The sequence below is a fragment of the Dipteris shenzhenensis genome, chromosome 27, assembly GCF_047967505.1.
Source record: "Dipteris shenzhenensis isolate YYH24624 ecotype China chromosome 27, Dip_SZ_1.0, whole genome shotgun sequence".
NCBI classification, from domain to species: Eukaryota; Viridiplantae; Streptophyta; class Polypodiopsida; order Gleicheniales; family Dipteridaceae; genus Dipteris; species Dipteris shenzhenensis.
In genome coordinates, this window is record NC_141622.1 from 43,047,660 (window position 1) to 43,060,225 (window position 12,566).

General features: G+C 45.2%; 1 protein-coding gene across 1 annotated transcript; it reads left to right on the plus strand.

The window, feature by feature from the left end:
• Positions 1 to 647: 647 nt before the first annotated feature.
• LOC147884335 (pre-mRNA-splicing factor CWC22-like protein (DUF3245)) lies at positions 648 to 12,252 on the plus strand. Its single transcript, XM_087398987.1, has 5 exons — positions 648 to 718; positions 832 to 900; positions 5,233 to 5,334; positions 11,146 to 11,243; positions 11,648 to 12,252. The coding sequence occupies exons 3-5, from the start codon at positions 5,299 to 5,301 to the stop codon at positions 11,937 to 11,939; spliced, it is 426 nt and encodes a 141-aa protein (XP_087255113.1). The 5' UTR covers positions 648 to 718; positions 832 to 900; positions 5,233 to 5,298; the 3' UTR covers positions 11,940 to 12,252.
• The last annotated feature ends 314 nt before the right edge of the window (positions 12,253 to 12,566 follow it).

Consider the following 12,566-nt stretch of genomic DNA (forward strand, 5'->3'; position numbering starts at 1 on the left):
GCCATTCTACAATCTAATGCCCCTGGCTTAAGCCGTCAGCCAATAGGCCACACTAAATATAGCTTGAATTCTTTTTACGCCCCCTTAGACCTCCTTTATGGATAAAGGGCCTTGCCCTCTAAGATCTTCCCTAAGCGTAGGGCAAACTAATGGCAACCCATGGCTAGCTAAGGATGCTACAAGTACTCATTATGTTATGCATGGGGTGGTCTTAACAAGAACTTTTAAAATTATTTGCCATAAATTGATTTATCCTTAGTTTGTGAAGTCCATTCAGACTAGCTTCTTTGGGTGGTCACACCGCCCAAGCTTCAGCAAGCATGGATAGTGTGTGGATTACACACTAACCGGACAAGGTAACACTAAAGGGTCCTCCATTTATTACAAGCATGTGAAAATGCCTATGTGGTTGAGGGTGAGTGACTTGCTGTGAATTCGAATCCTATGCCACTTATGGGATGCCCTTTCGTTAGCTTGGGTGGGCACCAGTGTGTAAACACCCTTATGTAGGCAAGGTTCACACCAAGAAGAAAATGGGGAGGAAGATGGGCACCGAGTGTGGCACTTCACATTGGGATGGACATGATTTAAATGAAAGCTGCCATTTAACGTTAGCAAAAGGTTGATTGGCTTTGTAATAAGGGCGCTTACCGCCTTGGACGGCCTAGTTCAGCCGAACGAATTTCTGCATCATTTTTTTGCAAGGCTCCGGGGGCTGGTGTGAACCAGCCCTTAATCAAAACTTCTTAGATTTTCAACTTTTTTTTTTGGCCCTTAAAAGATGCAAGTTAAATAGGACTCTGCCCTATCTGTATTGCAACGCTCTTGCAGAAGACGACGGTCTTGCCCGAGCTGCACGTTCAACGTTCGGCCGACGAACATCGAGTGACATCCGTGCTGGTGAGTTTTCCTTGCACTTACCGCAGTCGACAATCAACGGCTCTTGCTTGCTTTGAGGATCGTGTCGAGGCAGATTAGCTAGCGAAAACTGGGATTATTTCCTACTATATTGAGGCAGATTAAGTAGCGGACACGCTCAAGTGGCACAAGAATACCACAACACATATCCACGTCCAATATTGGAGTCCTGCAGCTCGAGTGTTATGGGATATTGTTATTGTCCACTGAGGCCCAACAGGATCTGTGGGCAGCACTCGCAAGCTGCCAGGGTGGTTTTCGGTGAAGCTCACAAGTTTGGACATTTCCACGGTAGACTAGGCCCTCATTGCATCACGGTGCACACGAAAACCTTTCAATTTCAATCCATTGAAGGCCCTTGATTGGTAGGAACGTACAGCTTGCAGTGAATGCTTGGTTGAGGCGACGATGTGGAGCATTTTGGTGCAGCTTTCGAGGTGCTATGTTCTTTAAGCTCTCAATCCTAAGGACATGTACATGGTATATGAGCTTGCATAAACACATCATGTCATATATTTCATACGCTCAATCACCCAATATGCAGGACCAAAGCATTGCTGGATCTTGTTTTATGTTGTGCGATCTCCTCATTGTTAACTTTGTCGTCCACGTGTGCTGTCATCTCTTTGTGCATTGACTTCGTCTGAGTGTCGACCGTTTTTTGAATAGTACAAATAAGTTGTGATGTAGGATGAGATGTATTATATTTTGTATTAGCTCTTGCTTGATAGTACAAATAAGTTGTGATGTAGGATGAGATGTATTATATTTTGTATTAGCTCTTGCTTGCTAGTATATTCCATATCGTGGACTTTCTTCACCATTGTTGTACGTCAAGCTTGAGTTCTCTAATCTCCTCTTGCAGTTGAAAATGTGCTCATGAGTCTTGAAATGCTTGTAGGCTTGTTCTAGCTCTAGTGTGTCTTCTTTAAGGGGGTTGGTGTAGGAGCACAGACAATGGTAAGGTATGAGTATTTGGCTGCTCCATAGTTGCCCTTCTCAGACACCCCTTGGTTGAAATTAACCTCTGCGTTTGGCTAGGGGTTCAGCCCAACCAAGGTCAGGGAAGGAGGAGTGTGTCCCCTTACCTTATTAGGCCTATGATTGATGCCTAAGAATGCTTTACTAACTAACTAATAACTAATGTGATTGACATAACGCTAGCGCTAGGGACACCTAATGAAATGGTGGCTGACACTAACTATGATTGATGCTAATTACGATCGGCGCTAAAGATAAAGGCTGATTGAGGAACTGAAGAGAGAGAGAGAGAGAGAGAGAGAGAGAGAGAGAGAGAGAGAGAGAAACAACCCTCACTAGGTCTGGTTAACCCTATAACTTGGTGAGGTATCTTGAACTATCTTCTAAACTAGATCACACAATACACACCACGGGATGCACCTGCAACCAACCCATAAGGGTTGAATCTAGGAGCTCACCTGCTAGTCGTAGGCTAATCTGAGCCACCCCGAGCTAGAGGTCTAAACCACCTAGAGAGAGCCCGCCAGCGTCAAGCTCCAGACTTGCGTCCCATACCACAAGCCCTTCACCCTAGGTGCTGCCCTCTAGCCAATAGGTCCTAGTCTCTGAGGACCCATCAACTGAGTCCTTAGTACTTATAGGCTAGGCATCGTGGTTTATGTGGCTTTTAGTCATCTATAGCCAGCAACTCCTATTTTGAGGGCTACCTAGGCTATATTTGGCTCTACCCTAACTTAGGAAACACTCCGCCCAAGTTTAGCCACACTTGAAGCTAGTTGGGGAGAGACTAAAATGAAAATGTTTAGACTTTACAAGCAGTTGTAGCTTGAATGAAGAGATTTTGGACTACCTTTTGATTAGCCTTCTCCTTTAGTGCTAGCCTTCATCATGGCTAAGTCTGCCCTTCACCTTCGGAGTGCCGACAGAAACTCAGTATGAAGACTTTGTATAAATGGATGCTCGAGTATGTGTGGGTGTGTGGATTTGTATGTGTGAGAGCATATTTTTATACTATGGTCTACACCCATTGTTGGGCGCTGAAGACGTCAGTGGGGATGTCATAGTAGCTAGTCCCTGCTATGCATGATGGAGTTTATGGTTTTCAACCTTGTGAGTGACTATCATGAGATTGAAACTGCATTATGTTGTGTTTTTAGAGGATGAGTTTGGGAATGTTCCTAGATTCATCTAGGTATACACTTGAAGCTAGGCCAGCTCTCTTTTGCTAGGTAGGTCTTAGCCCTAGGTTATACATGACTTGGATTGTAAATCCATGAGGTCTTCTATGTGATATTCATCCACCGTTTTAAGTCGGTACCATAAGTGGATTGAATAAGATTTTGTAAACCACCACTTTATATCTTAAGGATGGAAAAGTGTTGGAAAGGTCACCTCCCGATCTGTAAGCCCCCATATGAGGAGAGCGTGGGGGAGGGAGACCTAGGGCAGGATGTGCCCAAGAGAAAGGAGGAGAGGGGGCTGCCGCATGGGCGGCACCTCACATCAAACAACGTGGAAGGTACCTGGAGCTGGGATGGATCTGCAGCAGCAAAAGGCGAAGCAGTAGCCAGCACAAGGGATCCAAAATAGTATGCGATGACATAGTACTGACATCTGCAGGGTGTACGGATCTGTACGGCGCTGGAGAAGGGCCTGGCAGAGGTGCAATGAAGGCGGGACTGTTGGTGGAGGAAGACCCCTGCATGGAGGATATGGAGGAGCAGCAGAAGGGCCGCAAAGGGCCCTGGCAGCAGCACAAGAAAGAAGCAAGGGGGGGCTGGCCCCTTGCCCTTAAATAGGGCTGGTTAGGCTGAGCCAACCAAGTCGGCCAGCAACCAACCAGGCCAGTCGGCCCATTTAGGGCTGGCTGGTCGGTCAGTTGGAAGGGGCTCTTGGAGCCTATAAAAGGAGAGGCCCAGGGCCTTATTTTGCATCCAGCACTTCAGCAAGAGTGGGCAGACAGGAGCAGCCAGCAAGCCTCTCTCTTGGGCCTCAACACTGGAGGTGAAAGGGAGCCAGAGGTGTGCCGCAGACTGAGTTCACAGTCCATGTTTGGTGCTACTTGCATCGAGTTTCTTAAGTGCTTCTCTTTTGAATGGAAAATTTTATGCTATTTCCATTGCTATCGAATATTATGTGTGTTCCAAATCAATGTTCGTATCTTATTGACTGGTTTTCTTAGTGGCATGGATTCAGATGCTCTACCATTAGGAAGGTTCATTCTTTGGTGATGAGGATCACGTGAGGACTTCAAGGTTGTAATTCCTAGTTGCCAGATACCATGGTGTATTAGGCATTCAGCCATTGGTGAGTGGGTGTGGCCCAATGGGTTAACCGGCGATGGATGACCCTACACTTGCTGATGAGCGAGTTGTTCACTGTGGACCTTTGGATGGAAGGTTGAGGGCTGTAAATTGGTTATGGCTTGAGTTCGTTTTCCTATCTTGACTATACCAATAGAAGTCTTATTTGAAGGGAAGGAGAATGTTACATTCCCACTAGGATGTAACTAGCAATGGGCTCGCAAACCCTAACCTGAGACTGACATGGTCTTGGACTAGACTTGGGGAGTCAAGATGGGGTCTAGCTAAGGGTTAGGCCCTAACCTAGGGCTAAGACATAACTAGCAGAAGAGGTCTAGAAGTGTTGGCCTAGCTTCAGGTGTGGCTAAACTTGGATGGAGTGTTTTCTAAGCTAGGACAGAGACAAACATAGCCTAGGTAGCCCTAAAATAGGAGTTGCTGGCTATAGATGGCTAAAGTCCAAATAAACTAGGATGCCTAGCCTACAAGTATAGGCTAGGGGCTCAGCTGATGCGGTCCTGAGGATGCGTTCCATCAGAGACCAGGACCCCTGTTGGCCAGAGGGCAGCAGCTAGGGTGAAGGGCTTGTGATATGGGATGCAAGTCTGGAGCTTGAGGCTGGCTTGGTTCTAGATCTCTAGCTCGCGGGTGGCTCGGATTAGCCTACGGTTGGGAGGTGAGCTGCCAGATTCAACCCTTATGGGTTGGTTGCTGGTGTGTCCCGTGGTGTGTATTGTGTGATCTGGTTTAGAGGATGGTGCATGATACCTCACCAAGTATAGGGTAACAAGACCTGGTGAGGGTTGTTACAGAGAGGGGCATGGGATGACATGTCAAATTGATCTTCCGAAGTACACGATGCTAAGAAATGTGTTTTTTAATATTCTTTAGGAATCCGATAGCGGTTTTTGATGAATACTTACTATAGTACAACTTGAGTAATTGGTTTTGCTTTAATTTTTATCTTTGCTTATAAAATAGTATAGTTTTGGAGTTGATGAATCCTTGTTCATTTTGTTGTCTTTACTAGGGACTCATTCAAGCTGGCCATTTATTGGGTGGATTTTAAAATCTTTATCACATTGAGGAATATCAAATGGAGGTAGCAGTTTCAAACAATGCATTGTGTTTGGTAAGATAATTTACACTTTCTTTCTCATCATAGTCTTTACCTTGACAGTGTAATAAACTGCAATCCTCTCTCAAACTGTTAGAGTGATATGATGTAGATGTACAAAGTGATACAATTTCATTACTTGATCTGGGATTCGACTGTGCAATGCAAATATGATGTATTCTTTTCTTGTGAAGGCATTCATTCATCATAAGATCCGAAATCATATTGGAGGCTAGCACGAATGATGAGACAAAAAGGAAGTCAAATTAAGCAAACTACAAGAATGCCTTGTGGTTTGTCGTTTGGAATAAACTTGGGACCTTATACCAAGTGTTAGGGCAATGTTGCACCGTGCATTTAGGATGGAAATACTCTTTTGGGTGCCTAAACACATCCACACACACCGACGCACCCACACAGTGTTAGGTTCAAATTGTAATAGTCATTTGTCCAATCAAGGATGGCTTGGTAAGTGGTAGAGATCACACTTGGGTGACACATTCGATGGAAATCATGATATACTCAGGCATCTCATAGACTCATGCAGGTTTTTCCTTACTCGATAGAGCGGTACCATATGCGGTGGCTAGTGTGATTTTGATTGGTGCCTGGGCTGGAGAGTGGGATTTCAGTTAGTGGGATGCGTTTATTGTTGGGCAATGGGGTCCAAGGCCATCCATTCAGTGAGTGACATTAGTTGGTCGCTTTACCTTCTGACAGAGTTTAGAATGCATATCTTTAGCCTGTAATTGTGTCTAGCACAGATGCATTGTGGACGACACGACAGCGATTCTGTTGGACCTGGTGTCTCATGTTCTAATGGAAGGTTCGCTGCAACTCATCAAGGAGCTATGCTAGGTCAAGGTGAGTATGCTTGTGTATCAGCTAAAGCATCACTTAGGCCAGCATATATGTGGCAATGCCCTACTTGTGAGCCTCCAAATTAGGAATGTAAAGGAGCATGAACTAGAGGTGTCCTTGTTACGATTTAGCTGGGGACAAGCTTTTGCATGCAGCCCACGTGAAGGATTTTGGAGTCCACATTGGGCTGTCACATGCATGTCCATCATTGGGCTCCAATACGGCTACTATATGGGCCATATGATGGACTGCTATATGGGGAGAGTCGGCCCAACCATAGGGCTGGAAGACCTGGCAGAGGGAAGTATTTATTGCAGAAAAACGGAAAAATATGTGCCCCAGGATAGAGAATTCATATCGCAAGCACTTCACACATTCAACTTCTACAAGAACACATAGTAAACAGAACTGCAATTTATTACAGCAGAAAAAATATTGAATCATGTTTGAAATGTTACCGTAGGTTTCCCATTGTGATGAGGAATCTCTACTCTGTCAAAGCTCCAGCTGGACGTGCGTCAGAGGGAGGCTTAGGTAGACTAGGCTGGGCAGGAGATAATCTGGAAAGGCACCGGAGTGAGGAGGAAAACTGTAGGAAATGAGTGAGGAGGATGGCTATGTGTATGGGCAGGCCTCTGCTACTTACAAGTTTTAAAAGGCTAGGAGCAGGGTCGTTTCCCAGACCATGGAGATTACTTCCGTGCAGCCCCTGCAGCTTCTGTTGTTGCTGCAATCTTGTGCGAGACTGCAAGAAGAAGGTGGATCAGCCCAAGAAGGAAAAATCTGAGTCATAGAAAATCTATTTTGGAAGAGGTTAGTTCTTCGTGGTTACACCCCATAGCCTCGAGATTGGTGCCATTGATCCAGACATGACTATGCATGTCTGACATAGAGCAATGGTCAGAGGATCAATAGCCTTTTGCGAAGGTGATGGATATCACAAGTTGCTCAGATCGTGCTGAGAACAAAGCTATAATCAACCAGGGGGAGATAAAAGGTGGAGCAGTGGAACATGTTAGTGAATGCCAGAGATTCATAAGGAGGCTGTTTTGATTGGCTCTGGCGAGATACATGACTTGCTCCAAACGCAAGAAAGACAAAGGACCGGGGTATGTTTTCTCTTTGTGCATTAATGTGGATTTCCAATGCATGCTTTGGTTGCCGGGTGGAGGGTGAAAGCCTTTCAGACATACAGAGAGGGAAGTCTCAGGGCAGATGCATTTAATAAGAGTTCTACTAAAGGTTGCTAACAGTAACTAGTTTAGGAAAAATTGAGAGACGTCCAAATAAATGGCATGCTAAACTTCCCCTTTTAGGGGGAAGACCGGGCTTCCTGGAAAATATCTTGATACTGCTATAGCAACCCTAGCATTTCAGCATCCTACACCTTGAAACCTTTTGCCAGCTGCAATTTCTGATGATGAATACCATGTAAACAAACCTCCTTACCTTTTGTCATGGAAGGTCATGGTCATATTCTGTAAAAATTCATGTTGAAATTACCACAAACTGTGGAGCCAATCACAGCCAAGTATGATGTCAATGGGACCAAGTGCCAAGGCAAACAAATCAGTACTCAAGAGTAATATGAGGAAAGGTTGATCACAACATTAGTGCAGATCCTTTGGCTGGTCCCATTAGCTATTTCAACCTTCATATCAACCACAGGCAGGTTCAATGAATGCACACACTTGGAATATACAAAGCTATGGGTGCTACCGCTATCCAACAAGAAAATAGGTTTCTCTGCCCGTTACCTTCCCCTTGATCTTGAGAGTGTTACATTTGCAGGATTTTATGCAATTCCGGCTGGGTGTCGAAGGCAATTACTTCATCATTCACAGCCTCATTACCCTCAGCTTTCCTGTGGGGGTCACAACAGTCCAAAGAACTTCAAGATGGTAGGAGCTATGCTCACCCACTACTGTCAATGGACTGTAACTACAGACTCTAGAGACATTGAGATATTGACAAATGCAGGTGACAAGGAGGTTTCTTCAAGGTGGATCAATGGCATGATTCTGAAATTACACGTTACCTTAGAAGGCTCGGGATTGGGACCTGAATGGAGCTCAACAAGAGGTTGGTTCTGAAGACAGCTGTGAGGAGTTCCAGATTTACTAGAAAGGGATCAGTTGGGAAGAGCTACATGGAGCAGTCCCAAGGTCACTTTATAAGTTCTGAGGCTCGAGTTTGCAGATGTTGGAGAATGATTGCGTTGAAACAAACCGAGGATGCTTGGTACTTTGCAGAAGGAGGACAGGTCTGTAGACTGCAGATAATGGACGGGAGCAGTTTGCAAGGAGTAAGGAGTTTCATTGGGCCAGCAGGTTCCTGTCATGTGGCAGGCCATCGGCATAGGGCTGGTTTGTCGGGTATCTACACAGACTGTGGTTGGCCAGATCAGGTGGGCATTTGCCCTATAACAGGACCCCATTGATGGGGGCCAAGGTATCATCTTGTGCGCAGCAGGGAGGCCAGTGATTGGCATCCATCTTGCCTCAGGTTTGGGCTGCATTGAGAGCAGCAGGGAGGCCAGGGATACTTCAGAAGAACACTCTCTGGAGCTTGAACACGCAGGTAGACAAAGGTCAGAGGATCTCTTGGGAGGTACAGGGCAGCCTAAGGGAGCGCCAACAGCCCTCATCTAGGCAGCACACAGTCTGCTTTGTGGTGATGATTCGAGCATAACATTGAACTGCCTGAACTGTTGTAGGAATGAACTGCTGGCCTGTGGTCATGGGGGGGCCTTTAATAGGGACAGATTGCCCCTGGACTTTGCCGAGCAGGGGCTAGATCTCACTGACCAGCCCCTGGTTGCTGACCTCGAATATGGAGACACTGCCAGCCCTTGTGGGCCCTTGACCCTGCTTCTGCTGGCTGACTTTACTGGATAGTCTGGCCAGCCTAAAACAGGCTGACCAGTTAGCCCTGGGTGCCTATAAAAGCACTATTGACACTGCCATTTACTGGGTTTTATCCCAGCCCATCTGTGAATTGCCTCAGCAAATGACTGGGCATATAACATGGATATGTTGATAGAACTTGGGAAGCTACTATATGATAATGAAATGTTTGATTGATGATCTAGAACCAGAACGTGATTTGTGAAATTCATGATATTGTGAAAGTTAAAAGCTTATTTGCACTTTGGATACAGAGGAAAACATAAAGCATTTTACTAAGTTCTTTTTTTCCTCTCTTTTACTCTTAACATTGTTATAGTCCGTTTCTTCCCTCGTCTGCTTTCTTGTTCCTTTCCTTGTTTTATTTATTAAGGGAAACAAGTAATTGTAATTATAGTCTTATGAAGGTATATTATTTGCACTTGAATCTTTGAGTGCATTTGGTAGGTTGGCGCCTTAATCCTGGACATTGACTTCTAAATGTGATGGAAATCGGCATATTGTTCTGAATAGTAGTTTGGACATATCCATGTGATGGGCACTTCCCTTGAGTAGGGATGTCATTGCATTATTCCCATTATGTGTTATGCAGGTTATGGCTGGAGTTGAAAGCAGAATATGTGGAATTGAAGAATACATGTATGTGTTAGAAATTACCCAACAGAGGGTACGCACAGCGGAAGACTTATAGTAAGGCCCAGGAGCTCACACAGTGTGCATGTGGGGTGTGGAATCACAAACTTCTTTACTTAATGTGCATCACATAGATTAGATGTGCAGACTCATCAATAGACAATGAACCAGCCAGATAGAGAAACCACCAAAATATATTTATGTCCAAAACTATGGACACAATACAAAAGATATAGATCCAGAGTCCCACCAATGGTGTGGTCCTCTGATCTTACCACAAGGTCCTTCTCCTATCAGCCAGTTATCTCTAGACTCGAGTCCGCGTGCTCCACCTCGAGCTTCTGTAGACTATCTGTCTAGATCCCTTCCACCTTGCTGTCTTTGCACCAGCCTAGGTGGGCAGCTCTCTCAGCTCTTAGTCTGCAGCTCCTTGTGCTCCCTTCACCTCCTGAACATAGGCCCAAGGGAAGCTCCTTTGCTGCTCCTATCTGCTGGCTGTTTGCTGCTGCAAGTGATAAGAAGTGAGGCCTCAAGGACCTCCTTTTATAGGGCCCCAAGGGCTGGCAAAAATACTGACCAGCCTGCAGCAAACTGGCCGACCAGATTGGCCGACCAGTCTGTGGCTGGTCCAGCCCTATAAGGGCTCACAACCCGGGGCTTTTTGGGCCCACACTTCTAGAGCCTTTGGCCCTCCAATCTAGGCAAGGGCCTGGCCCTATATAACCCTGCCTGGCCAACCTGTTTGGGCTATAAATATGACCCCCAGGGTCAGTCTCTTGCAGCCCTCCTTGCTGCTGCTTCTGGACACCTGGGTGCCCACTCTCCAGCCCTAAACCAGGGCCTCCAAACAGGCCCAAAACCTGCTCCACATCTGCGCTTATCCATCCTGCACATCCTGCCATCATTGCGCCTCTGCCAGGCCCTTCTCCAGCATTGTACAGAGCCGTACACCCTGCAGATGTCAGCGCCATGTGATCGCCTCCTATTCTGGGTCCCTTGTGCTGGCTACTGCTTCGCCTTTTGCTGCTGCAGATCCATCCTAGCTCTGGGTACTTTCCATGTTCTTTGATGTGAGGTGCTGCCCATGTGGCAGCCCCCTCTCTTCTTTTTCTCTTGGGCACATCCTGCCCTAGGTCTCCCTCCCCCACGCTCTCCTCATTTGGGGGCTTACAGATGGGGAGGTGACCATTCCAACAGTATGTGTATCTTTTTAATGTTAGATTTGGGGATGAGCCAAGGCACCTACTTCGGGTATCAATAATACAAGTGGGGACAGTTAAATCCACATTATTCCACACCACACACTAAAGTTTATGATTTGAAGCTTTGTGAATTGAAAACCACACTTGTTTTTACCTTGTGCCTGTGTGCTAAGGTTGCTTGAAAACCCCTTTAAAAAAGGTTTCTTCTATGGATATATGTTCAGGCAAAAAAGTGGGTGAAGAATATGACTGGCGGAGACATTTGTGACATAAATGAAGGAGCAGCAGATTCAGAAGCAAGCTTTGAAATGCGACCTGCAAGGTGTCCATATTGCTTTTGTCATTGTCTTTCTTGATCAGCAAAGTACTGGAGCTAACTTCAACGTGTCCATATTGCTTTTGTCGTTGTCTTTCTTGATCAGCAAAGTACTGGAGCTAACTTCAACGTCTCTCTCTCTCTCTCTCTCTCTCCCACACACACACACACACACACACACACACACACTCTTGCACGCACAAGGTGTCCACATTGCTTTTGTCATTGTCTTTCTTGATCAGCAAAGTATTGGAGCTAACGTCAACGTCTCTCTCTCTCTCTCTCACACACACACACACACACACACACACACACACACACACCCCCACGCGCACACTTTTTGTTTTGAAAAATGTAACCAGTCTAGTTAGTAGGCTTGGCTGCTAATGAGGTATGGTTCTTGAACACAGGTTAGGGTTGGGTGCAAAGTATGTTAGCCACTCTCAAGTGACTAGCACACTGAATCCTGTTGAGAAAAAACTTAAAGCGAAAATTGGGGCTAAGAAACTGGCAGATTTCAAATTTAGAGCGTCTCAAGAAGCTGATAATTCTCAAGGGCTAGGGAAGATGGTTGAAGACATAGAGGATGAGGAATTTAGTAAGGCATCTATTTTTAACAAGAAGCAGATGCCAAATTCATCAAATGCTCTTTCGGTACACCAAGAACCTTCGAGGAGAGGCAAAAGAAGAAGAAAAGGTTAGGGTCCATTGAAGGTCAACTGTGTGATGTAAATTTTTTATCTAGAGCTTTCAGGAATGTGATGTTATAGGTATCAATAGGTATGCCCGTCACCTTCAGACGGAAATGTGCACACACTATCTCTTGTTTGATATATACATAATTTGAACCTGTTTTATCTTTGAATAGTTTGGTGCTTTCCACAATTGTATTATGACATATACCTCTGAGAAAATTCATAGTCTTCCCTTTTTTAGAGGAAAAATCAACACTCTCAAAACCAATGCTGGAATCGAAGCTGACTGTTAGAGCTCATAATTTCACTTATATGGGCAGAAGGGACTTTTGGTCTAGTGAGAAAGAAAATAATCACCTCTTTTGCACCTTCAAATGAAATCCAATTCTATGCATTGATGCTATGTACCATTAAGTGATGCTCTAACATCGTCATAGGGTCACAAAAGGCTGCTTAACTGATTAATGTTATTGTGCTGCATCAATCTATCCTAGACATCCTTAGGTACTATCGCATCATAAGGTGGAGGTCAATGTAATATGCAGTTGCCCCTAAAGGGGAAAACTAACACTTTTAAGGGAAATGCAGCATTGTCACACGTAAAAACATGTAAAATAGTTGCCATGGTAATAAA

What these genes read in the sequence shown, in the direction of transcription:
- LOC147884335 (XM_087398987.1), top strand. Translation starts at nt 5,299, where the DNA reads ATGGAGGTAGCAGTTTCAAACAATGCATTGTGTTTG. An exon ending in CAAACAATGCATTGTGTTTG is followed by an intron (nt 5,335 to 11,145) that starts GTAAGATAATTT and finishes ATATATGTTCAG; the next exon opens with GCAAAAAAGTGGGTGAAGAA. An exon ending in TTTGAAATGCGACCTGCAAG is followed by an intron (nt 11,244 to 11,647) that starts GTGTCCATATTG and finishes TCTTGAACACAG; the next exon opens with GTTAGGGTTGGGTGCAAAGT.